Source organism: Heterodontus francisci, chromosome 36, assembly GCF_036365525.1.
Source record: "Heterodontus francisci isolate sHetFra1 chromosome 36, sHetFra1.hap1, whole genome shotgun sequence".
NCBI classification, from domain to species: domain Eukaryota; kingdom Metazoa; phylum Chordata; class Chondrichthyes; order Heterodontiformes; family Heterodontidae; genus Heterodontus; species Heterodontus francisci.
Window position 1 is genome coordinate 22769065 of NC_090406.1, and position 26878 is coordinate 22795942.

General features: G+C 42.1%; 1 protein-coding gene across 3 annotated transcripts in view; it reads left to right on the forward strand.

Moving 5' to 3' along the window:
- Positions 1–26878, forward strand: part of LOC137351667 (phospholipid-transporting ATPase IC-like) — a 123195-nt gene that overhangs the window by 26973 nt on the left and 69344 nt on the right. For all 3 annotated transcript variants that reach the window (XM_068016352.1, XM_068016350.1, XM_068016351.1), the window contains 8 exons: positions 4892–5005; positions 13128–13226; positions 14344–14405; positions 14953–15025; positions 15118–15188; positions 16679–16761; positions 22513–22671; positions 24816–24904. In XM_068016352.1, the coding sequence (XP_067872453.1) occupies positions 4892–5005; positions 13128–13226; positions 14344–14405; positions 14953–15025; positions 15118–15188; positions 16679–16761; positions 22513–22671; positions 24816–24904 (750 nt within the window). The remainder of the gene's footprint in view (positions 1–4891; positions 5006–13127; positions 13227–14343; positions 14406–14952; positions 15026–15117; positions 15189–16678; positions 16762–22512; positions 22672–24815; positions 24905–26878) is intronic.

Below are 26878 nucleotides of genomic sequence, written 5' to 3' on the forward strand. Positions count from 1 at the left end.
ACTGTAATTACCTGTAAGAACAGTCTGTTCCCACGTACATCCGTGACTCTTCTGACACCCTATGTTATTTTGACAATTTCCAGTTTCCTGGCCCTAACTGCCTCCTCTTCACTATGGACGTCCAATCTCTCTACACCTCCATCCCCCACCAGGATGGCTTGAGGGCTGTCCTCTTCTTCCTTGAACAGAGGCCTAACCAGTCCCATTCCACCACCACCCTCCAATGCCTGGCTGAACTTGTTCTCACATTGAACAACTTCTCCTTCAACTCCACTCACTTCCTTCAAGTAAAAGGTGTTGCTATGGGTACCCGCATGAGTCCGAGTTATGCCTGTCTTTTTGTGGGATATGTCGAACATTCCTTCTTCCAGTCCTACTCAGGCCCCCTCCCCCAACTCTTTTTCCAGTACATTGATGACTGTATCGGTGCCATTTCCTGCTCCTGCCCCGAAATGGAAAACTTTATCAACTTTGCTTCCAATTTCCACCCTTCTCTCTCCTTTACATGGTCCATCTCCGACATTTCCCTTCCCTTCCTCGACTTCTCTGTCTCCATCTCCGGGGATAGGCTGTTCACTGAAATTCATTATAAGCCCACCGACTCCCACAGCTACCTCAACTACACTTCTTCATATCCTGCCTCCTGTAAGGATTCCATTCCATTCTCTCAGTTTCTCCATCTCCGACGCATCTGCTCTGATGATGCAACCTTCCACAAGAGCACCTCTGACATGGCTTCCTTTTTCCTCAACCAAGGAATCCCCCCCCATTGTGGTTGACAGGACCCTCAACCGTGTCCAGCCCATTTCCTGCACTTCTGCCCTCATGCCTTCCCCTCCCTCCTAGAACCACGACAGGGTTCTCTTTATCCTCACTTTCCTCCCCACCAGCCTCCACATCCAGTGGATCATCCTCCACCATTTCTGTCCCCTCCAGCATGATGCCACAACCAAAGAAAATCTTCCCCCGCCCCTCCCCTGTCAGCATTCTGAAGGGATCATTCCCTCCACGACACCCTGGTCCACTCTTCCATTGCCCCAACACCTCGTCCCCTTCCCACGACACCTTCCCATGTAATCGCAGGAAGTGTAATACCTGCCCTTTTTAACTCCTCTCTCCTCACTATCCAAGGCCCCAAACACTCCTTTCAAGTGAAGCAGCGATTTACTTGTACTTCTTTCAATGTAGTATACTATATTCGCTGCTCACAATGTAGTCTCCTCTACATTGGGGAGACCAAACGCAGACTGGGTGACCGCTTTGCTGAACACCTCCGCTCAGTCCGAAAGCATGACCCCGAGCTTCCGGTTGTTTGCCATTTCAACACACCCCACTGCTCTCATGCCAACATTTCTGTCTTTGACCTGCTCCAATGTTCCAGTGAACATCAACGCAAGCTCGAGGAGCAGCACCTGATCTTTCGATTAGGCACTTTACAGCCTTGCAGACTGAACATTGAGTTCAATAACTTCAGAGCATGACTGGCCTTATTTTAATATTTTATTTTTTATTTTTTGACCATGTGCCTGCTTTTCATGTAGTCAGAGCTGCTCATTTATTCTGCTATTAACACTCTATGGACTAATGCTTTGTTTTTCACCACAAGCATTAACAACACTTTGCCTTTGTCCCAGGACAGCTTTGTTATTTAATCTCTCCTGCCCTATCAAACACCTTTGTTCTCTCCCCCACCCCCTCCCCTTCACTTGCTTAAAACTGAACTCATTTCTAATCTTTGCCAGTTCTGATGAAAGGTCACAGACCTGAAATGTTAACTTTGCTTCTCTCTCCACAGATGCAGCCAGACCTGCTGAGTATTTTCAGCACTCTTTCTTTTTGTTTCTGTAATTACTTGGTCTATCCCTTTCTCCCTTTTTAAACAATGCTACAACATTCGCTGTCCTCCAGTTCTCTGACACTGCCCTGTAACCAGAGAGGATTGGAAAATGATGGTCAGAGTCTCAGCTATTTCTTCTCTTGCTTTCCTTAACAGGCTAGGATACATTTTGTTCAGGCTTGGGGATTTATCCACTTTCAAAGATGTTAAACCCCTTAATACTTCTCTCACTATATTAATTTCATCTAATATTCCACACTCCTCCCTGATTGCAATGTCTGTATCATCCCTCCCTTCTGTGAAGACAGATGCAAAGTACTCATTAAGAATCATACCAACATCTTCTGCCCCCCACACACACAGGTTACCCTTATGGTCACTAATAGGCCCTACTCTTTATTTAGTTATCCTCTTGCTCTTTATATTTTATAAAAATGTTTGGATTTTCCTTCATTTTATTTTCCAAAATTTTTTCATGCCTTCTCTTTGCTTTCCTAATTTCCTTTTTAATTTTGTCCCTACACTTTTTATACTCCTCCAGGTTTTCTGCAGTATTGAGTCCTCAGTATCTGTCATAAGCTTCCCTTTTTATCTGTATCCTCTCCTTTAAGCCCCTTGACATCCGGGGGGCTGTAGATTTGTTAGACCTACCCTTTTCTTTAAGGAACATACTTGCTCACTATATCTTCCTTGAATGCCTCCCACTCATCTGGCATTGATTTACCTTCGAGTAGCTGTTTCCAGTCCACTTTAGCTAAATCACAAATCAGCTTAGTAAAATTAGCTTTTCCCCAATTGAAACCTTTTATTCATGGTCTATCTTTGTCCTTTTCCATAACTACCCTATATCTAACTGAATTATGATCACTTCCACCAAAGTGCTCCCTTCCACCAGTGCAGCTTCATTCCCTAAAACTAAGTTCAAAACTGCCCCCTCTGAGCTTGCTACATACTGGCTAAAGATCTTCTGAATGCATTTTCAGAATTTTGCTCCCTCTGTGCTTTTCGCACTATATAGGGGCGGCGCAGTGGTTAGCACCGCAGTCTCACAGCTCCAGCGACCTGGGTTCAAGTCTGGGTACTGCCTGTGTGGAGTTTGCAAGTTCTCCCTGTGTCTGCGTGGGTTTCCTCCGGGTGCTCCAGTTTCCTCCCACAAGCCAAAGACTTGCAGGTTGATAGGTAAATTGGCCATTATAAATTGCCCCTAGTATAGGTAGGTGGTAGGGGAATATAGGAACAGGTGAGGATGTGGTAGGAATATGGGATTAGTGTAGGATTAGTATAAATGGGTGGTTAATGGTCAGCACAGACTCGGTGGGCCGAAGGGCCTGTTTCAGTGCTGTATCTCTAAATCTAAATCTAAAAAAATCTAAATCTATATCTATCCCAGTTAATAGTAGGGCCGTTGAAATCCCCCACTGTTACTGCCCTATGGTTATTACACTTCTCAGAGATTTGCCTACATATTTGCTCTTCTATTTCCCTTTGACTGTTTGTTTGTTTGTTTGTTTGTCTGAACATCTGTGCACTGCCTCCTTTATCCTGATCGCAGAATGGCAGGCTTATGAAAGCAAGCACCATGTGCGTAAATGCATAAAACAGTATAGATTGCACAGAACGTCATCTAAGATGCTGTATAAATCTAATGACTTTATGCTTAGAACTGAATGGAATCAATTGTTTCACAGATTAGAACTTTCAGTTCAATTTTAATGCATCGTTTGTGGATCTAATGCATGGGTAAGCAGAAACAATGGGGTTATTTACCTGGTTACTAGGAAATCATCACTAATCTGGACATTTATCCTCAGTGACTCCATCTTTTCCACAAGCTTGTTTCAGGCGTGCAATTAAAGAGCACAAAATGGCGTGATAGCAAGACAATCACAGGAGAAATTGATCTGGAGCTTTATTTACATGGTTATTAAAAATTACTTACACAGATCAGCTCCAAATTAATTTGCAGTTATAGCTGAACATTGAGGTAACTCGGGTTGAACAAATGATCAATGTACCTGTGTTGGGTACGGAACAACAAAGTACATACTCCATTACCTCGCTCACTCACCTGGGATACAGTTCCACAGGTAGCAGTAGTTGTCTGGTACAACCAGTCATTCTTCATGTGAGAGCTTGAACATTGTGTGTCAAGGGGCTAAACAAACCTAAGGTATCTCAGCTGAGCCTGACACTGTCCTCACTTAATGTCCATGCACTTGCATGCTGCAACAGTGGTCATTGGATAGAGAATAGGAGAGAGTGCTCTGGATATTTTATTTTTCTTCTGCTCTCCTTAACCTCAAGGACAATCGTAGCATGCTTCCTGGCTGACATTGAAAGGCTAACTCAGAACAGAGCAGAGATTGAACCTAGGACCCCTTTTGCTTATGACCCAGCACATGTCACAGAGTGCATGAACCCAATGAAGAATTGGAGGAGCTGAAACTTAATTAAAATGTAAATCCTGGTTTTACTTGTCACGGTAATCTTACCAAATACAATAAGGACTTAAATGTCTAGTTCAGTGGTTAGATTGCAGGATAAGGGAGTGATAAACTGCTGGAACTTGCTGTGAATAAAGCTGCTATATCAGTGAGAGCAATATTTATTACAGTTGTGCAGAAGTTTTCAGCTTATACCATTTCATGCCATCTCCAGTTTACAAATGGATACCTGGCTTAACATATGATGAACTATTCTTAAACGAAAGGGAGACCGAGAGAGTTATCCATTATCATTGACTCTGAATTTTAAACTATCTTTGTAATATTTTGTTTACTAACAGTAATTGCCAGTGGGTGTTAAATGGTGTAGTCATTAATTCTGAAAGATAGAAAAGAAACAAAGGTAAAATACAGAAAGGACAGATTCCTAGAAAGCTGCAGAATCACTGCTGCAGAGATAGTTTGTTTGACTAACAATGACAGATTACTGAACATCAACATAAAAATTGCCACAAAACTAAGTGTTTCCTTCCTCTAATGGTCAAATCAATCATTGTGTATATTGCATGTTTCTGTTGCAATCATCATTGTAATATATGTTTACTTTCAGAACAATGAAATTAAGACTTCTAAATACAATGTTATTACATTTCTACCTCGCAACCTGTTTGAACAGTTTCAGCGAATTGCTAATTTCTACTACTTGCTTATTTGCATTCTCCAGGTAAGATCTGTTTGACTCATCCTCTCCTTATGTTGTATCTTGGCAACATTTCAAGAAGAAATTGGTTGAAACAACAAGGGAAATGTATTCCTTGTGTGCAGTTTCTTCTCTGGAATATACTTCTGTAAACCAAATTTAATCAAAGGTTAAGAATGAAGATCAATTAAACACTGACTAAATCCTTAAGTGGGGAAGAGACAACAGCTGATGAGGGTCAAAACCAAAAGCCAATTATAAAGTTTTGTTCACAAGTGGAATATTTATATATATTACTAGTGAAGAAATAATGAATAATGTACACTGTACAAAAGGATTGCCAAGGAAAATACATATGTGCTGATGGAGTGAGGAAATCTATGGCTTAGCATTTCCTTGAAATGAATTCCCGCTGTTGCAAATGAAACTTGCACCTGCTGGTGGCCTACAGAGGGAATTCCATCCAAGGTTTCCTGGGTCTGCTCATTTACATAGAAAATAGCAGCAGGAGTAGGCCATTCGGCCCCTCGAGCCTGCCACCATTGAATGAGATCATGGCTGATCTTCTACCTCAATGCCATTTTCCCACATTATTCCCATATCCCTTGACATCTTTAATATCTAGAAATCTATCAATCTCTGCCTTGAATATACTCAATGACTGAGCCTCCACAGCCCTCGGGTGGAGAATTTCAAAGATTCACCACCCTCCCAGTGAAGAAATACCCTCTCATCTCAGTCCTAAATGGCCTATCTCTTATTCTGAGACTGTGTCCTCTGGTTCTAGACTTCCCAGCCAGGGTAAACATCTTTTCCTGCATCTACCCTGTTGAGCTCTGTAAGAATTCTGTATGCTTCAATGAGATCACCTCTCATTCTTCTGAACTCTAGAGAATACAGGCTCCTCAACCTCTCCTCAGAGGACAATCCCGCAATCCCAGTGATTCATTTGGTAAACCTTCTTTACACTCCCTTTATGGTAAATATATCCTTCCTTGGGTAAGGAGACCAAAATTGTACAGATTGTCCAGGTGCAGTCTCACCTAGGCTCTATACAATTGCAGCATTCTTGTTGGTGCAGTAAAATCCACGTAAATAGATGTAAGTAGCTGAACTGAATGGAAACTCGTGTGAAGCCTTTAAGAACTGTTCAGCCTGCACACTTCAGCCTCACAACCTTTCTGTACAGCACAAGGAAACAACCAGCTGCCACAATCCTGTCTCCAGCTGGCACTTAGAAGGAGCAATAGAGTAAGTGATAGAAAGGCATACGTGGGCAGCAGGCGAAGCATGGCATTAGAACAAAGAACAGTACAGCACAGGAGCAGACCATTCAGCCCTCCAAGCCTGCGCCGATCTTGATGCCTGCCTAAACTAAAACCTTTTGCACTCCCGGGGTCCATATCCCTCTATTCCCATCCTATTCATGTATTTGTCAAGATGCCTCTTAAACGTCTCTATGGTACCTGATTCCACCATCTCCCCCGGCAACAAGTTCCAGGCACTCACCACCCTCTGTGTAAAGAACTTGCCTCGCACATCCCCTCCAAACTTTGCCCCTCTCACCTTAAACCTATGTCCCCTAGTAACTGACTCTTCCACCCTGGGATAAAAGCTTCTGACTATCCACTCTGTCCATGCCGCTCATAACTTTGTAAACTTCTATCATGTCGCCCCTCCACCTCCGTCGTTCCAGTGAAAACAATCCGAGTTTATCCAGCCTCTCCTCATAGCTAATGCCCTCCAGACCAGGCAATATCCTGGTAAACCTCTTCTATACCCTCTCCAAAGCCTCCACATCCTTCTGGTAGTGTGGCGACCAGAATTGCACGCAATATTCTAAGTGTGGCCTAACTAAAGTTCTGTACAGCTGCAGCATGACTTGCCAATTTTTATACTCTGTGCCCCGACCGATGAAGGCAAGCATGCCGTATGCCTTCTTGACTACCTTATCCACCTGCGTTGCCACTTTCAGTGACCTGTGGACCTGTACGCCCAGATCTCTCTGCCTGTCAATACTCCTAAGGATTCTGCCATTTACTGTATACTTCCCACCTGCATTAGACCTTCCAAAATGCATTACCTCACATTTGTCCGGATTAAACTCCATCTGCCATTTCTCCGCCCAAGTCTCCAACCGATCTATATCCTGCTGTATCCTCTGACAATCCTCATCACTGTCCGCAACTCCACCAACCTTTGTGTCGTCCGCAAACTTACTAATCAGACCAGCTACATTTTCCTCCAAACCATTTATATATACTACAAACAGCAAAGGTCGCAGCACTGATCCCTGCGGAACACCACTAGTCACATCCCTCCATTCAGAAAAGCACCCTTCCACTGCTACCCTCTGTCTTCTATGACCGAGTCAGTTCTGTATCCATCTTGCCAGCTCACCTCTGACCCCGTGTGACTTCACCTTTTGTACCAGTCTGCCATGAGGGACCTTGTCTCAGGAAGTCCATATAGATAACATCCACTGCCCTTCCTTCATCAATCATCTTTGTCACTTCCTCAAAAAAACTCAATCAAATTGGTGAGACATGACCTCCCCTTCACAAAACCATGCTGCCTCTCACTAATAAGTCTATTTGTTTCCAAATGGGAGTAACTCCTGTCCAGAAGAATCCTCTCTAATAATTTCCCTACCACTGACGTAAGGCTCACCGGCCTATAATTTCCTGGATTATCCTTGCTACCCTTCTTAAACAAAGGAACAACATTGGCTATTCTCCAGTCCTCTGGGACCTCACCTGTAGCCAATGAGGATACAAAGATTTCTGTCAAGGCTCCAGCAATTTCCTCCCTTGCCTCCCTCAGTATTCTGGGGTAGATCCCATCAGGCCCTGGGGACTTATCTACCTTAATGCTTTGCCAGACACCCAACACCACCTCCTTTTCGATAATGAGATGACTGAGACTATCTACACTCCCTTCCCTTAGCTCATCATCCACCAAGTCCTTCTCTTTGGTGAATACTGATGCAAAGTACTTATTTAGTACCTCGCCCATTTCCTCTGGCTCCCCACATAGATTCCCTTCTCTGTCCTTGATTGGGCCAACTCTTTCCCTGGTTACTCTCTTGCTCTTTATATACGTATTAAAAAGCCTTGGGATTTTCCTTAATCCTGTTTGCCAATGACTTCTCATAACCCCTTTTAGCCCTCCTAACTCCTTGCTTAAGTTCCTTCCTACTGTCTTTTTATTCCTCAAGGGATTCGTCTGTTCCTAGCCTTCCAGCCCTTACAAATGCTTCCTTTTTCTTTTTGACGAGGCTCACAATATCCCGCGTTATCCAAGGTTCCCGAAACTTGCCAAACTTATCCTTCTTCCTCGCAGGAACATGCTGGTCCTGGATTCTAATCAGCTGACGTTTGAAAGACTCCCACATGTCAGATGTTGATTTACCCTCAAACAGCCGCCCCCAATCTAAATTCTTCAGTTCCTGCCTAATATTGTTATAATTAGCTTTCCCCCAATTTAGCACCTTCACCCGAGGACTACTCTTATCCTTATCCACAAGTACCTTAAAACTTATGGAATTATGGTCACTGCTCCCGAAATGCTCCCCTACTGAAACTTCGAAACATTAGGAAAGAGTAGGGGGATTCTACAAACTTTGCAACTATTGTATTAAAATGGACCGCACTGACATTGCACTGCATTCATGGAGGTTAGAGTCACACAGGAAAGGTTGCACTCATTCAGTGCTGAAATACTTCACTCAGATGGACAGGTAGAGGCTAAAAGGGCTGAACTAATGTTGTGTAATGGATAGTGGCTTGGGGGAATGTCCTGTTAATTGTTAGTGGGGGAGCAGTTGTGGCTGTGGTGTCCATGGTAGACATGTCCGACAGAAGATGTTGAGCCTCATGCAGTGAATGCTGCCCATGTATGGCGCTTCACTTCTTCCATGGTAAAGGAATGTCCACAGGAAATGCCACACCTGCTCCTGAGAAACCTTCGTTTTGTGGAGGGGGTGAGCATCAGTTGTGTGAGAGGCAGTCAGAAGTAAGTGCAGGTGCATGGGGGAAGAATGGCAATTAAAGAAAATTGCTTAAAAACGTGTTTCACAGTTGCATAAATCTGCATTCAAAATCTCCAGACTTGTTGTGCCAGGAACTCCTTGCTTCTGCATTGATCAGCTGATCCTGACATCTGCTGCACCTTATAAATCTCAGCTTATTTCACTCAGTCATTAGGAACTTCAGACCTAGGAAACACACAGCATCATTGATCCTGACATATGGGAAATATGTTACGACCAAGGCGGAAGGAGTGCACTGTTTATTCTAGTCCCACTTCTCCACAGGTCACAACATATATTTAAATTTTCCCACTTACCGATTATGGTCAATCATATACTCTATTTTTCCCAGAATAAAACACACCAACTAGGTTTCTTTAATAAACAACAAAACTGTCAGTTTATTATACAAGTCTTAACCAATAATGAAGTAATACACACACACACAAATCGAAATATCAAAGCCCCTTATCTATCTTAGTCCCTCACATACAAACATATATCAGTTAACCAGAAAAATAAAAAGGATTGTTGCTTACAGTGCTGTTACAAAGAAACCAAAAAAAAAAACACTTGTCCTTGGTTTTGGTTTGGCATCCCAAATGCGTATAGACAGCTTTCACTGGGATCTTCCTGTAACAGTTCTTTCCAGGCAATGTTGAAAATCAGTTTGGGTAGGCTTTCCAGGAAATGCAGCTACAGAGGTTTCAGATAGGTCTTGCAGCAGAAATGCAGCAACAAGGGTTTTCAGTTCCCACACATTCGATACACAGGGTTTCTTCAAATATGCAGGCTTTCTTTAAATATACTTGGTAATAGGAAACTGACACATTGTGTACAGGGTTTCTTCTGAGAGAGAGAGTTGGGCCTTCCTTGGCAGGAAAAAAAACAACTGTCTTTTGTAATAGTTCAAACTGAAACTAGAAACATTCTAGAAGTCAAGTCTCCTGACCTCTATAAATCTTGACCTGTCACTTCTCCATAAACATCTCCCCAAGTCAAAAACAACCCCTGCAGGATGATTATCCACAGACAAGTGCCTTCTAGTAAGACTTGTTTACAAGCCAAATCCAGGAACCTTCTGGTGACTTCTTTAAAAAAAAAACACAAAGTTCAGCATCTCTTCATTGATTCCAAATGAATTAATGACAATAATTCAACTATAAGTCCATGAAACATATTTTACAATAAAGAGAAGTACTCTCAACAATAAGGCTGGTAGGGACTCGGTAGATGGATTGCAGGAAGGCTCAAAAAGCATGTGAGAACTTGGGAGTAGCGTTTTAAAGGCACACGGGGTTGAAATGATATTGAACGCATCTTTGTTCAGAAAGATTCCTATGCTGTTTCTGCACTACAAATACACTAAAAACGATGAGGAGATTCACCTGATATTTCTATATAAGAGCAGCTCCGAAGCTGGGTATTCTGCAGCGAGTAGCTCACCTGCTAACTCCCCAAAGTCTTTCTACCATCTTCAAGGTCAAGTTAGCAGAGTGATGGAATACTCCACTTTCCTGGATGAGTGCAGCTTAAACAACACTCAAGAAACTTCAGGAAAAACAGTCTGCTTGATTGGTACCCCATCCACAAAGCTAAATGTCCTCTCCCTCCACGATTGGTACACTGTGGCTGCAGTGAGCACCATCTGCAAGATGCATGTCAGCACCACACCAAGACTTCTTCGGCAGCACCTTCCAAACCTGTGTTCTCTACCACCTAGAAAGACAAGGGCAACAGGTTCATGGAGACAACACTAACCACTAGTTCCTCTCCAAGACATTCACCATTATGACTTGGAAATTTATGGCCTTTCTTTCATTGTCCCTGGGTCAAAATCCTAGAGCTCTCTCTCTAACAGCACAGTGGGTGTACCTACACCACACAGACTGCAGCAGTTCAAAAAGGCAGCTTACCACCAACTTCTGAAGGCCAATTAGGGATGGGCAATTTTTTTTATTTTTTCATGGGATGTGGACAACACTGGCAAGGCCAGCATTTGTTGCCAATCCCTAATCACCCTTGACAATTGAGCACCTTACTAGGCCATTTCGTAAGGCAGTTAAGAGTCAACCACATTGCTGTGGGTCTGGAGTCACATGAGGCCAGATCAGGTAAGGACAGCAGATTTCTCTCCCTAAAGGATGGTAGTGAACCGGATAGGTTTTTTACAACAATCAATAGCTTCATGGCACTATTAATGAGACTAACTTTCAATTCCAGATTCCTTTATTTATTATTTAATTCTATTGAAATTCCACCAGCTGCTATGGTGGGATTTGAACCTGTGTCCCCAGGACATTAGCCCAGGCCTCTGGATTACTAGCCCAGAGACATTACCACTTTGCCACCATCTGCTGGCCCTGACAGTGACACTCACATCCCATGAACAAATAAAATAAAGTGAAATAGATCCAGTGGATCTACCTGTTCAGTTTTTCCACACAGTTGTTTTTCTTTTCAAATTGCCGAATGAAAGTTTTAAGCGACAGTGCATTGTTTTATTATGAACAAATTGTTCATAAAGAGTTCGGGAGGCAAGCCCCATTCCAGAACTTGAACAGTTAATCTAAATTGGCACTTCTAAAAATAAAGCTCCCACAAACAGCAATGTGATAATGACCAGATAATCTGTTTTATGGTGTTGATTGTGGGATAAATATCAGCCGGGGCGCCAGGGAGAACTCCCCTGCACTTGTTCGAAATAGTGCCATGGGATATTTTATATCCAACTGAGAGCAGACAGGACATTAGTTTAATGTCTCATCTGAAAGACAGCACTTTTGACAGTGCAGCAGTCCCTCAGTACTGCACTGGCGTGAGCCTTGATTTTTGTGCTCAAGTCCTGGAGAAGTCCATATTTTATATTGATGCTCTGTGAAATGTCCCTTTCACTAGCTTGAGTCACGTTTTACACATTTATTTTTATTAAATTATAATACAGGTGATCAATTCCACGTTTTTCCCCTCTTCTCTTCTTTCCTGAATTTTCTCAGAGCTGCTTCCAATCGATCACTGTAACCTTGGTGGGAGATCAACCAAAACTTTGCTTTGCACCTGTATCCAGTGCTTCTGCTGATCTTTTGGTAAAGAGTGACCCTTGACATCCCTGGTTGCTGATTCTTACTTTGAATATAGTTTTCACTGGCAGCAGGCATCCCTCAGCAACCTCTTGTTTCCCTTCACTGGTCCCACGTGGTTACCTGGCACGCACACACAATGGACTGAATGGCCTCTTTCTGTGCCATAAATTTACTGTATTTCTATCTATGAGCCCTGGGAAGTATAACATAAATGTTGTGCAACTCCACTCCCAGCATGAAGTTTCGCTTGACAGGCATATGGACTGGATAATTAGGTGCCAGCATCAGGAACACGATTCACTGTCCATCTCCACACCTTTCGTTAGAAATTCACGATTCCTTCTCCCCCTGTTTCTTTACCACCTGACCTATTAATTCCAATTATTCATTCTTTTGCTCTGCTATGCATCTCTGCACATACACACTTCCCTAATCCTTAGGACACAGCTTGCCTGGGCATCCTGATTTTCTGCCCCTTTTGTGCCTTGTGGTTTCAGTGTCTAGTCTAACAGTTACTTATAGTGACGGTTATCAGCTCAACTTACCAGTTTGTCATAAGCAATAGCAGCTGTTTGTGGTTCAAAAGTTTAAATAAATCCTGGATCACCTTTACTTCTCTTTCAAAAAAAAAAAATCATCAATGTCTCTGGGCAGTGGATTTTTAATAGTTTTTGACCAGATATGCAGTTTATATTCTAAGAAGTTCCTCAAGCAGTTGCATTTCTAAAGTCATGTGGGTCATCATATTAGTGTAAGTAATAAGACAAATACTGATTAAAAGAGTCGAAGGATTATTTGTAAGCAAACCAATCCATGTTAATCTTCCACTTGCTTATCATGGGGAGATTGTAATCTTCATTACTTATAAGAATAGACTAGAGGATCCAATATTTTCTTCTGTACATGTTTGGCTCCTATTTTAGTGTCACTGCCGGTAAACTCAGTTGGATGAGAGAGAAACTGGATCACAAAACCAATTTGTTGCCAGATCTAGAAATACCTTCCTTCTGATTTGAATGTTCTTTTTGTTTAGGCTATCCCTGCTATTTCTACTTTGCCTTGGTATACAACGATGATTCCACTCACATTCGTCTTGTCAGTAACAGCAGTCAAAGACCTTATTGATGACATTGTGAGTATCTCCCCAGCAGTTATCAGCTAACAACTATAAGTTGCATTTATATAGCAGCTTTAATATAGTAAAATTTCCAAAGTGCTTCACAGACAAAGGTTGATACTGAGCCAAAGAAGGAGACATTAGGACAGGTGACCAAATGCTTGGCCAAAGCTAATACTCTACAGTATGGATAAAATATGGCCACTGGCTGCAATAAATGAATTCTGGGCTTTAATAGGAGACTTGATTTCCCATCTCAGAAAATGGATTTCTGTAATAATTCTGCAAAAGTAGGAATCACATTTAAACAGACTGCCTAGCAAAGATTTCAGAAAGGAGGATAATGTTGAATTATGTAAATTATTTTGGGTAGCCCATATTCTTGTAAACAGCCTGCTAGAGAGAGAATATATTTGGAACACTTATCATATAGGACGATGGGATTTAAAGAACAAAAGGAGGCCATTTGGGTCATTGTGTCAACTGACTGTTACATCAAGAGGACAGGCTTGTGGCCTGAGTGAAACTGGAGGTTTCTGCTACCGGATTGCCCCCTTTCCAGGGTCAGTTAGGTCCCTAGTGGTTGGCCTCTGCTGCAGTAAATCACCCCCCTCGCCATTTACTTCAGATCACCTGGTCCTGCTTTAATTTACTTTTGAAATAATATTCTGAGTTTACCATAGTTATGCCATTTAAAATTTTGTACAGCACAACGAGATCCCTCCTCAACTTTCTCCTTTTATTGATTGTAGAACTTGAGCTTCTTCAATCTTTCCTCATTGTTTATTTCCTTTACATGCAAGATCATTCTTGCTGCATTGTGTATTATGCATTAGCTTGTCATGGATAAAACGTTGCTTATAATTACATTTGCATGATGGACTTACACTTATTGAAACACATTAGCAATGCATTGGGATCTTCTAGAAATGTGTTTAAATTAGATCTGCGATATATTTAATCAACACAAATAATATTTGTAACTTGGCAGTTTTAACAGACTTAAAATTATTTTGTGTTTTAACTACTTATTGGCATTTTATTAAATGAGTAGTATTTGCAATAAAATGCCAAATGTCATGGACAAGCAGAAGTAGATTGCTGCTCACTGTTTTGGCTCTGTGTTTGTTAGGCACGTCACAAGAATGACAGAGAGATCAACAATAGACCATGTGATGTTCTTGTTGGGAAAAGGTAAGCAATCAAACAGTAAGATATCCATTATCACCTGACACAATATAGTGTGTATCGAGAGCAAGCACTTAACACAGCATTGCCTTTTATCACGTGTCAGCCTTGCCTAGGTGTTAGCACTCTCACCTCTGAGTCAGGAGGTTCTGGGTTCCAGTTCCTCTCCAGAGAATTGAGCACACAATCTGGTTTGACACTTCAGTGCAGTACTGAGGATGTATCGCACTATTAGAGGTGCTTTTGGATGAGGTGTTAAACCAAATTCCTGTTTTGTCCTCTCTGGTGGATGTAAATATCCAATGGCACCAGTTGAAGAAGAGAGTTCTCCTGATGTTCGGGTCAATATTACCAGCAGCATCACTAAAAACAAATTATTTGGTCATTTATCTGCTTGTTGTTTGTGGAACCTTGCTGCGTGCAATTTGGCTGCTTATATTACAATAAGCATTAGTTCAAAAGTATTTCATTGACTGTGAAGCATTTTGTGATCCCCTAATGTCAGGAAAGGTACTATAAAAATCTAGGTTATTTTTCCCCATTTCTTTTATAGTTTCACAATTGCAAAATGGAAAAAACTCCAAGTAGGTGATGTGGTTTGTCTGAAGAAGGATGACTTTGTTCCAGTGAGTTATCTTTTAAAGATATACATTCTTTATTCTCTGGAGCAACAGTGCTTAAGTATCTCAAACAGTATTTATATTTGTGGTTCTCCTAGGCTGATCTCTTCTTGCTGTCTACTTCAGAGCCAAATAGCCTGTGTTATGTTGAAACAGCTGAAATTGATGGGTAAGCTTTCTACATTCGCTGATTATTATTTATATTTAATTTTCCTGCATTTGTTGTGTTCAGAAATTGTGGAACTCTGCTTCCCTTACTGACAGTGATATTGCTACGGGAAATGTTCCTGGGATGACCAGCACACAATTAAATCGTTAATGCATTAGTTTGGTTTCAATTTCTTGACTATTGGGGTCTGACACATTCAGAAACCCATCACCATGTGTAAGAGTCTCCAATTCAAGCTATTGAGAAACCTGCTGCATATGAACATCACATTCTCTTCCCAAGGACACAACCTACTTACTGAAGTGAAGGTAACATAATACTTTGGGCAGTAGAAGACCACTGGTCTTTCTTGCCTACCTTTCCAAACCAGCCACCTTATTACATTCTGGACTATCAGCTCAATATACCATTTCCTTCAGATCTTTTGGAAAACCTGCCATGCTTTTCTGTTCAACCTGACTAGTAATTTTTTACACAGTGCTATTACCCTCTTTATTTAAAAAGCTGTTACCTATTTGCCCTATTTTCTTTTAACATCCTTTTGTTTCATGATGTGAGGATTGATGCTCATTGCTGAAATCTTTCATTTCCCAGCAATGATGCCCGTTGCCTTGATGAATACAGACATTATCAAGAACATAAATACATACAAGATATTCCCTGTAGAGTGCATTTAGGGATAGATTTGTAGATTTGATGGTTTCAATGCAGGAGCAAAGGTCAGCATGTCGAGTTTACAGCCCAGATAAATTGAGAGAAAATCATAATGGCTACAAATTGGACACGCTCACCTCCACATATAAGTTCCCAATGTGTGACCCTGTCATATGAAGCCCTGAAGTGATAAAAATAACATTTCTTTACAGTGCAACCAATGATAACTGTTAGAATGCTTTCTGCCTTTCCTTTTTAGGTACCATTTCTCCAGACTCTCCCATTCCATACCCACCCTTTCCACTGGAATGTTGCCAGTTTTTGTTTGGTATCTTCCCCAGTGGTGTCACTGAAACCAGGAATTATTAGCGCCGGACATGTATAACCAGTGTTGTACTGTGCTGTGATCCTGTGATTTCTTATTCTGCTTTAGTGAATAACCATGCCATCTCTCCATCTACTTTTATGCTAACTCTTTGAACAAAAATTCCCTAGTAACTGTAAGATCTCTGATATCATTAAATCCCTCTGATGACAAGGTCGTGACCGTCGTGAGACAGGTTAGTTTGACCCTACTGATGATGTGTTGTTGCAATAGTAATCCTGCTCAGTACGAGAGGAACCGCAGGTTCAGACATTTGGTGTATGTGCTTGGCTGAGGAGCCAATGGTGCGAAGCTACCATCTCTGGGATTATGACTGAACGCCTCTAAGTCAGAATCCCCCCCTAAACGTTACAATGGCACAAGGCTTCTGACAGTTCATGCAGCGTTGATTGAAATATAAAATAACTGATGGATTCAACAACTTTATAATTGAAAATAATTTTGCTTTCAGTGAAACTAACCTTAAATACAGACAAGCACTGAAAATCACACATGATGAGGTGAACACCATGGAGCAACTAGCACAGTTTGATGGTGAGTGTTAACTATGGTTGCAGAACCTTCTCTCAAGTTTAAGTGATTTGAATAGTTTTCAACAGAGCAAATTGTCCATGGTCTGTAGAAGAACAGGATTGATGGACTTGATGTCCTCTCCTCATTGCATCAATTCTCACGTTATAACCTCTTATCTGACCACAAGCATAGCCTTGTGTTGCAAATGATAAATACACGTTGCCTTGGGAATGGTAAGAAATGTAAATATATTATATCTGCAAATCCACAGTTCTCCAATGTTTAAAACTTGAGCCAAAATACTAAATAGATGTTTGAAATTTGAATTAAAATCTCCATTAACCGGTAGTTGGTGATCTAAGAGCCGATCTAATATGAAGTCACATTGTAAAAGCAGAGGTTTCTACCCTAAGCTAGTGTGTGGGGCCTTGCTAGCAGCACAGTGGATAAGAAAACTAACTGCCTGACCTCATGTGCCTGATTTCCTGTTTGCCCAATTTTATGAAGTGTGATTTTGAGGGCGAAAGAAGCCAAAACCACATTTACATAGCTAAACCACTTAAATTCAATCCCACATTGAATTTCAAGACTGAGTGAAGCTCCACCCTACTGTATAATGGACCCATGACACCTCAACAGGCTTGGCCTGCTTTCTTAAAACAAGGTTGCTGGTGTTTCCGTTCGTGTTGTAGTTTGGTCTTTTTTGGCATGAGCATTAATCTCCTCTTGCATTGAGCAACTTATACACTTTTCTTCATTGTGCCTTTATCGTTGGGTATTTCTTTGCGCTTTTCCTGCTTACCTGCTTTATCTTTGATGAAGGGTTTGGGGAAAACTCCATTTATGTGTATACCATTCAAAGCAATCATACATGCCTTCAACAAATACAGGAGGGAAGGCTTTTTTGCCTTTAGAATGTGAACTAGCTGCCACTAGCATAAGGATGCAAGATGAGGAAGACCAGCTCCCAGAATCGGAGCAGCTACAGTGAAAATTTCCACTCCTCCTCTTCTCAGTCCCATGGCAAAACCAGACCAATCAAAACATCACAGCCCAACAATCCAGCGGACAGCAATAACCTGGAGAGTATGGGCTGAATTTTAACTTGAAGGAGCACGTAGGTTTGGGAGTGAGTGGGAAAATTGACAGTGTCAGGAAGCCGACTCCAATCCGCTGATTTCTTGATTTAACTGCAGCGTGTTAAGCTACATGTGATCAACCCTCCAGGAGAGAGAATTTGTCAATTCCAATATGTTGAGGCTCAATTACAGTGATAGTAACATGGCTTTTGCAATTTATCTGTGGGTGCACGTATCTACAGGGCTTCCTAGAACTCGGCAGTGAAAGCAAGGCAAAAACACAGTGGCAATTGAGGGAGCCGAAGACATGACTGGGAAATATGCCAATAAGTTCTGAAACCTCACAGCTGCTTTCTTGCCTGGTTGTGTGAAATAACTTGTTCACAGTGCTTGTGCTGTAAGGTGCCTTTGACAACTTCAGAGCTTTGTACGTCTGTTCTCTACTATGGAGCTGTGATCAAATCAGCATTGGTGATGCTTATGCCTGCCAGTATGTTGGACATTCTTTGCTGCTGCTCCAGAAATATCCTCTCCATTGACAACCCCCCGCAAGGTACAGATTCTGCATCTAGCTGAACACAGCATGGGGCATCCTGTGACTTCTGATGCAGCTTCTTCACTGCAGTCTCTGTCCTGCCTTAGCTCTTGCTCATTTGTGATGTATTGGTTACCAAGTGAAAACCCAACTATCTTCCTTATCGGTCCCACTGAAGTGAATATCTGAACTGATGCATGGCATGCGTGAGTCTTGTGAGGTGAACCCTCAGAGTGAGTGACCTCCTCTGAGGAGTTGTCATTATCCTCCTGCATCTACTCCAGCGGGACACTTGAAGGCCCTGTGGGAGACTGAAAACATGAATTAGAACTGTCAAGGTAAGAGTTTTTATATGAACATTAGGGACATGACTAAATGTCACTCGTTGCTGACATCAAGTCAACATGAGTCAGCATTGTATTCAGTGTGGCTGTCTGATATTTAATTCTGTCACCAGGTAGCTGGGAGGCCACATCTCTCTATTGCCGACAGTCAAGCATGCCAACATTGCTGATGTCCTGCGCATTCTCCTTCTCTGCAGCTGTCAGTTGTGAGATGTCTGGAGGGCAACCTCCAGTTTTCTGCCTCTGCCTCATGTTCTGTGCTGTCCTGCAAGGAGGGGAAAAAAGACCTATGAGTGAGAGTAATGGCATGTGTTGAATGGATGGATGGAGAGCATTTGTAGAGGGTGACTATGAGGGAGAGGCAAGACATTGCATAAAGGTGAGGGTCAGTGTCTGTGGCGGATGGAGAGATGGGAATGTGTGGAAGTGCATAGACAGAGAAAGATGGATGCACCTACAAGGTAGATTTGTGTCAGGAGTGATGTGCTGGACAAGGCTTGACAAGGCAGAGTGAGAGAGTTAGCATGATGCACACATCAGGATGTAGTTGAATGTGCCACTGTACTCACCTTTTCTGCCTTATTTAGGTTATGAAAGCACTTTAGGCATTGATTCCAGTTAGATGACGTCACGCTTCTGACCTTGTTTCACTGGCAGGTTTCTTCCTCGCATCAGTAGGGAACAGTATCACCCTGTGGGCTCTTACAATCGCAGCATCACATCCTGGGAGGCATCATTAAAGCACCATGCAGCCTTTGAACGTGTGTATTCCATTCTATCAGTTTGTTCTGTTCTGCTCCCAACTTCAGAGTCCATCAAATTTCATGTTTGGAACGTTCGTTTTAAATACTGGAACTGAATTTGACACAGGCAGGTTGTCAACTCTGCCACTCAAGCTAATTGGTCAAGAAACGCAGAAATAGTGTGGTAATACAGTGGCTGGGTTAAAAAGCCACTGACAAAAACGCTTACTTAGTTCTGAGTTTTCCATGCACTAATGGCTTCTCCTCTGCTCTCAGTGCTTAAAAGTTAAAATCCATCCCTTTCAGTTCTCCAATTAAATTACTACTGTTCCTCTTTCATGATTTAAAAAAAAAAGTTGCACTCATACCTTTTTTCGTGCACTTGATCCTTTGAAGACCACAAGACCACAATTATGGCTTTTCAGTATTCCTGTCGCCCCGCCACCAGCCAAAAATCCAAAATAGCTAATATTTTGGGGCTTTAATTTATGGTTGTGAATTTTTGGTATTGTCTCCTGCAGGGGGCTGTGGAAGCTGTCGTGGAGTAGATTCAAGGTTGAGATCGATAGGTTTTTGGACTCCAGGTGAATTGAGGGTGTGGGGAATGGGTGGAAAAGTGGAGTTGAGGTCGAAGATCAGCTAAGATCTTATTGAATGGTGGAGGGCACTCAAAGGGGTCTACTCCTGCTCCTATTTCTTATGTTCTTGTATTCAAAGAATATCCAGTATCGTTTGACTGAGTTTCTCTGGGAAATCCAAAGCTAGGGGACATAATTATAAGACAATCAGCAATAAATCAAATAAGGAATTCAGGAGAAACTTCTTCACCCAGACAATGGTTAGAATGTGAAACTCACTACCACAAAGAGTTTCTTCTTTTGGGCCTCCTTATCTCGAGAGACAGTGGATACGCGCCTGGAGGTGGTCAGTGGTTTGTGAAGCAGCGCCTGGAGTGGCTATAAAGGCCAATTCTGGAGTGACAGGCTCTTCCACAGGTGCTGCAGAGAAATTTGTTTGTTGGGGCTGTTGCACAGTAGGCTCTCCCCTTGCGCCTCTGTCTTTTTTCCTGCCAACTACTAAGTCTCTTCGACTCGCCACAATTTAGCCCTGTCTTTATGGCTGCCCGCCAGCTCTGGCGAATGCTGGCAACTGACTCCCACGACTTGTGATCAATGTCACACGATTTCATGTCGCGTTTGCAGACGTCTTTATAACGGAGACATGGACGGCCGGTGGGTCTGATACCAGTGGCGAGCTCGCTGTACAATGTGTCTTTGGGGATCCTGCCATCTTCCATGCGGCTCACATGGCCAAGCCATCTCAAGCGCCGCTGACTCAGTAGTGTGTATAAGCTGGGGGTGTTGGCCGCTTCAAGGACTTCTGTGTTGGAGATATAGTCCTGCCACCTGATGCCAAGTATTCTCCGAAGGCAGCGAAGATGGAATGAATTGAGACGTCGCTCTTGGCTGGCATACGTTGTCCAGGCCTCGCTGCCGTAGAGCAAGGTACTGAGGACACAGGCCTGATACACTCGGACTTTTGTGTTCCGTGTCAGTGCGCCATTTTCCCACACTCTCTTGGCCAGTCTGGACATAGCAGTGGAAGCCTTACCCATGCGCTTGTTGATTTCTGCATCTAGAGACAGGTTACTGGTGATAGTTGAGCCTAGGTAGGTGAACTCTTGAACCACTTCCAGAGCGTGGTCGCCAATATTGATGGATGGATTTAACTACCACAAAGAGTGGTTGAGGCAAATAGCATAGACGCATTTAAAGGGAACACGTGAGGGAGAACAAAATAGGATATGTTGTCGCAGTTAGATGAATAAGGATGGGAGGAGGCTCATGCAGAGGATGAACATCGGCATGGGCCTGTTGGGTCAAATGACCTGTTTCCTCCTTGTAATTTCTATGTAATATGTAACATCCAGTAAAATATGCTGCTCACTTTCCGTATAATTTCCATGGGGATTTCTGGACCTTCCTTGGGAGTTTTCCCCATTTCTCTGAGTAACTTCAACAGAATATTGGTACAGTTCTCGGAGAGAAAATGGCCATGTACCATTTCTCCAGGGTGGCTGATCTTCCACTAAAATGATGGCAAGTCATCTGGGGGACCTGTCAGCAAATCTCCCCCATAGACAGTAAATGTGTGTCAAAATCCTGGAACTCTTTAACTAACAGCAGTGTGAGAGTATCTTCATCATGCGGACTGCAGTAGTTCAAGAAGGCGGCTCACCGCTTCAAGGACAATAAATGCTGGCCTTGCCAGAGATGCTCACATTCTGTGAAGGAAAAAAACATAAACTCAGTTATTGTGCTGTAGAACAGGCTACCGTTTGTAAAGTAGCTTAGTTTTTCACCTGGCTGTCACAAAAGGTTGAACACAGAACTCTAACTGCAGAACTGATAATGATTTTGAAACTGAACACATGAAGCCCGATATATAAGCTTGTAATTGATGAATCGTGACCGCTGAGCTGTCCATCAAACTAGATGACAGCCAATCAATGGCCCTCCTATCTCACACAGCTGTCAATCAAACCCTCTACCCTATGTTTGGCAGCAACTGTGCAGACATGCTTTCTCGTTGAAGTGTGATCAAAGCCATTTGAGGTTATATTGAAAAGAATAGGCAGTAGATGACTACATCTCCGACAGAAGGCTGGATTTCTCTTAACAATATTGAATGGATATCGAATCTTTGGAATGACAAGGATGTTGGTGTTTGGAAATGCTGGCTCTGGTTAATTAAATAATTAATACTTTTCTCCTTTTAAGTCACTCCTTAAAACCTACCTCTTTGACCACTGTCCTAATTTATCCTTATGTGGCTTGGTGTCAAATTTTGGTTAAGATGCTCCTGCAAAGCACTTTGGAGCATTTTACTACATTGAAGGTGCTATATAGATGCAAGTTGTTATTGCTGTCTTCATAATATTACTGAAAAATTTACTGCTCCTTTTGAATCTTTATTTGAGAGAGCCTCCAAGAAAAAATGTTTATATAATTTAGTTATTTTAGGTGCAAAATTACCACCAGTCTTCAAGTAAATACAAATTGTTTTAACAGGTCGAATAATCTGTGAGAGGCCAAACTGTCACCTGCACTCCTTTACAGGCACACTATTTTGGAAAAACCAAGAATTCTCAGTCAACAATGAGCAAATATTACTCCGAGGTTGTAGATTGCGAAATACGGAAAAGTGCTACGGGGTGGTTTTATTTGCAGGTAAGTAGAACAATGCATAGTAATGTGTTGCAATCAGAATGCAGGTCTTCAAAAGAGAACTGTGTATACTATCTGCTTGATATTAGGGGATGATTGTCAACTCAAGTTTGGCAATTGGGTTAGTCCTGGCATACAATCCGCTCCTTAAATCAAAAGAACTTCATTTAAGCATTATTTTCTATTATGTTAGTTGCATTGCATAATTCAAATTACTGGCAAATTTAAAGTACTGGGTAATTCAAACTTATTTAACACATAAAATGCCTGTGAATTATCAAGAGTAGACTAAAATTAAATCTGTCCAGTTAAAGGCACTTCAAACTCAAAACAAAATGAGACAGCAACATGCACAGAAGGACCGACTTCTCTCTGTGACTGCATATTGGCATTATTTGTGCAATCAGTGTTCTATCATTATGGGGCAGGAGGTGGTGACTAGCTGCCGTATGTGCCTAGAGCCAAAGCAAGGTTCTTTTTAAAAAAAAATATATTTTTTTTTATGGGCCGGACAGAGGCTCCACAAGGGGTTTCCAATCATTTTTGGTCTGATATATAGAGTACATATTTGTTTGCTATGGTGTGCAGTAGGACAGGGACGGGTCTATTTCAGCCTGGCAGTGTTGGCACGCTGATCAAGCTGCATGCCAGTGAGTGTTAGTGCCAGTGTAGATATTAATCCTTGGAGCTGATGTTCCAGTTTCCATGGCTGGAACCAAACTGGGGATCAGAGGCTGGGAAATTTGGATTATTTTTTCTGGATCTCCGTCCATTGTTTGCTGTATGTGACCTTTGAGCTTGCCTATAGTAGCATTGGAGTATTCTTGTACAAAATATACAAGTTTCATTTTTAATGTTGCAGTGCATGTTAATGAGATGTAAGTCAGTGTAGGTGTGATTCCTAGATTTTCTAATGGGGAATGTGCAGTGAGCTCAGATCACACATATTTGGAAAAAGGGTATCGGGAATAGCCATAAGGAAGGGACTAAGTGGACAGCTGTTTCAAAAAGGCAGCACTGTGTAATGGGCCGAATGACCTCCTTATGTGCTATAATATTCAATGATTCTATGTCCTGGACTGACAGGAGGTTTACCTCAAAGTCCTCCCTTCGCAAGCTCCTAATCCTAGGTAAATCCTGGGTAAGTCCTGAAAATGGAAGCTTCAACTCTCTGGCCAACTGCCTGTTCCTGCCAGTCTTAGATGGGAGACTGACTGAGCCGATGTAATTGAGGCCTGGGAGTTCAAATCGCCAAGGCCTTAGGCTGCCGAGTTCGGGATGGTTTACCTCCTGCCTGGGCCCCTGCTCGCCCGACACCTACCCTCAGTTTAAAATCAGGAAAGATTTAGACAGCTGGGACTTTGTATCTCAGAAAAGCGTCGGCTTTGTGAGGATGTGATTATGACCTTCACTATAATAAAGGGATTAGATTCTGTTCGTGTGGATAAGTTATTTGAGCTGGATAGACAAGGGAGCATGAAAGCATAGAACTAAGTTGCGTTTTAGGAAGTACTTCTTTTTGCAGAGAGTTGCAACCTTTGGAATAGGTGCTGGCACATTCAATGAATGAATATTTGCTGCACACATTCAAAAAGGAACTAGACAAGTTCCTGCAAGTGGTAAATATCTCTACAAATATACTGTAGATGGATTGATGAGTGCTAGTGTTACCAGTCATTATGATCTCCTGGAGCTTCGTTGCCTTTGCTGTCAGAGAGGAATTTCCCAAAATTTTTCTAAAGTTGGACTAAGGCTTTATTGCCTCTACCAGGAGTTTGTGTACGCTTGTGTGTGCATGTGAGAAGAGCAGGGGATGGGGTAAATGGGGGAGGGGGGTTGGTGGTGTGTATACATTGCATTAGGCTGGGCTGGAACAGACTCGGTGGACTAACTGGAGTTAATTTTGACTTGGGGCAACAGTGCAAAACAGACAGACAAGCAGCCCATGTCACACTCTCCCGATTATCATTGAGTTCAATTGAAATGAAAATTGGGAGAGATATCAAACAGGAGGCTGCTTTACACTATCTCCCAAAGGCAAAATTATCCCCCCCCCCCCCCGGAAGTTTACTGCAAATGTTAACATAATAGCACTCCGTGTGCACACATTTTGACTTATTTTATTTTATATTTCAATTAATTTTCAGGAGTGGATACAAAAATAATGAAAAACAGCGGGCGATATACATTGAAGAAAACCAGAATTGAGCATCTCATGAACCGTGTGGTGCTTCTAGTATGTTCTATCACTTTCCACTTATTATACGTCTTAGAATCAAAGATTACAGCACAGTAGGAGGCTGTTTTACCCATCATGCCTTTGTCACTCTTTTGCTAGGCTATTGCAAAACTCTGCACACTGACCTGCTTCCTCTCCCCATGGCCTTTGTATCTCCCCCTGCTTTAAATTATTTAGCCATTTTCCTTTTGAAAGCTGGAATGGGCCCTAACTGAACTGCTCCCTGTTTCAAAGCATAACTTTCTCTAACAACTCTCGCATAGAGAAATTTATCCTAAATCTTTTCCTCATTATCTCAGTGGCAATTTTAAATTGGTAACTCCTTTATCATTGATTCGCCAACCAGATAAAATAGCCTTTCCATGTTTACTCTATCAAAATCCTTTTGTTTTTCCAAAAAAAAGAACCTCTGCTAAATCTCCTTTTTAGCCACCTCTGCTCTGTTTTTTCAAATCTCTGCTTAGAGCTATCATTACTTATCCCCGGTGTCACTTAGATAAATCTACACACTCTGGCTTTAGTGTCCGTTCTATGATGGGGACCTAAAACTGCACATAGTTCTATAACAGTGGCCCAACCTATGCCTTTACAAATTTCTTATTGCTTCTTTGCTCTTGTACTGTATTCTCCAGTTTAGAGAAAGAAAACAACAAGGGATGCGAGGGAATTTTCAACAGCTGGCTGTCCATTCTTCACCTGAAAAATGGGTGACCAGCAGATTTTTAAAAAATCTGGTGAGGACTTTGGACTCCCATTTGCCACCTGATTCAATATTCAGGCAGGCCTTCAAATCGGCACCCAGTACTTCCATTCAAAGCAGACAGTGAGGATGTTTAAATGTGAAAATTAGGGTCCTACATTGGTTGTAGAATCTCAATTGCATTTTTCACATGGCCATGCAAACTGCACACTAGTCCCAAATTTTCCAAGTTTGAAAAATAGAGATAAGGAAGGTAGGATTTTGCTTTCTTTTCAGATATTTGTGGGAGTGTTCATGCAGGGTTGCTCCTCCTGGTTTTAGAGCGCATCTGGCGGCCACTGTTGGGCCGATCGGCCCCTGTCTCACTGTCCTCCACCCCCTCTCCATCATTTACCCAAGGGCCGTTGCCTGAAATTCATGTGCTGCCATGGGTGAGCTGACTGTAGAGGCACAACAGGTACCAGCAACTCACATAAATTATTAAAGTGAGGCCTGAGGCCCAATTTCAAGCTGGCCTTGGGCCTTCTGTTTGGGGCACGCATGCCTGATTCTGGACTCGAAAATGGGCCCAGAAAAATTTCTATCCTATATTTTCTTCCAGTTTCCTTTGTTAAGAATGTAACCTTTTATTGTTCTTCCTATTCAAACAATCTCACAGAATATACTTGAAAAACTGGATGTTAAGTGAGCAAATTAACTACTCATATTTCCATTAAACTGCTTGTTGTCAAGGAAGATGATTGGTTATAAAGGGAATATCCTTTTTAATCTAAACAGCTTCGGGGAACTTGCAATTAAATTCTGGAATCAGAACTTCAAACCTCAAAGTTTGAATTTGAATTTTTTAAAGGTGCTGTTTTATTTAAAGACAGTTTAATGTGTCTACCGCACTATTGCTAGGTGAGAAGAATGGGCGGAGATCAGAATGTTTGGAGCTCTTCAAATCCTAAAGATCTAAATCATCCCAAATGATCCAAATTGGAACAATGAGGACTCATATTTCATCTTATGTTATTTCACATTAATGTCACTCTCTATCTTGAATTTCAATTGACTAGGTAGCCCAGCCTTTTGGGAGAGAGTTCCAGGTTTCCACTAGCCTTTTGTGTGAAAAAGTAATTCTTACCTCTGAGATCTCGGTTCTCCTCCAATTGTAACCTCTTGAGCATTCCAGTTTTTTTTCCCCGCTGCATCATTGATGGTCATGTCTTCATCTGCCTGTCCCCTAACCTCTGGAATTCCCTCCCTAAACTGCATCACCTCCCTACCTC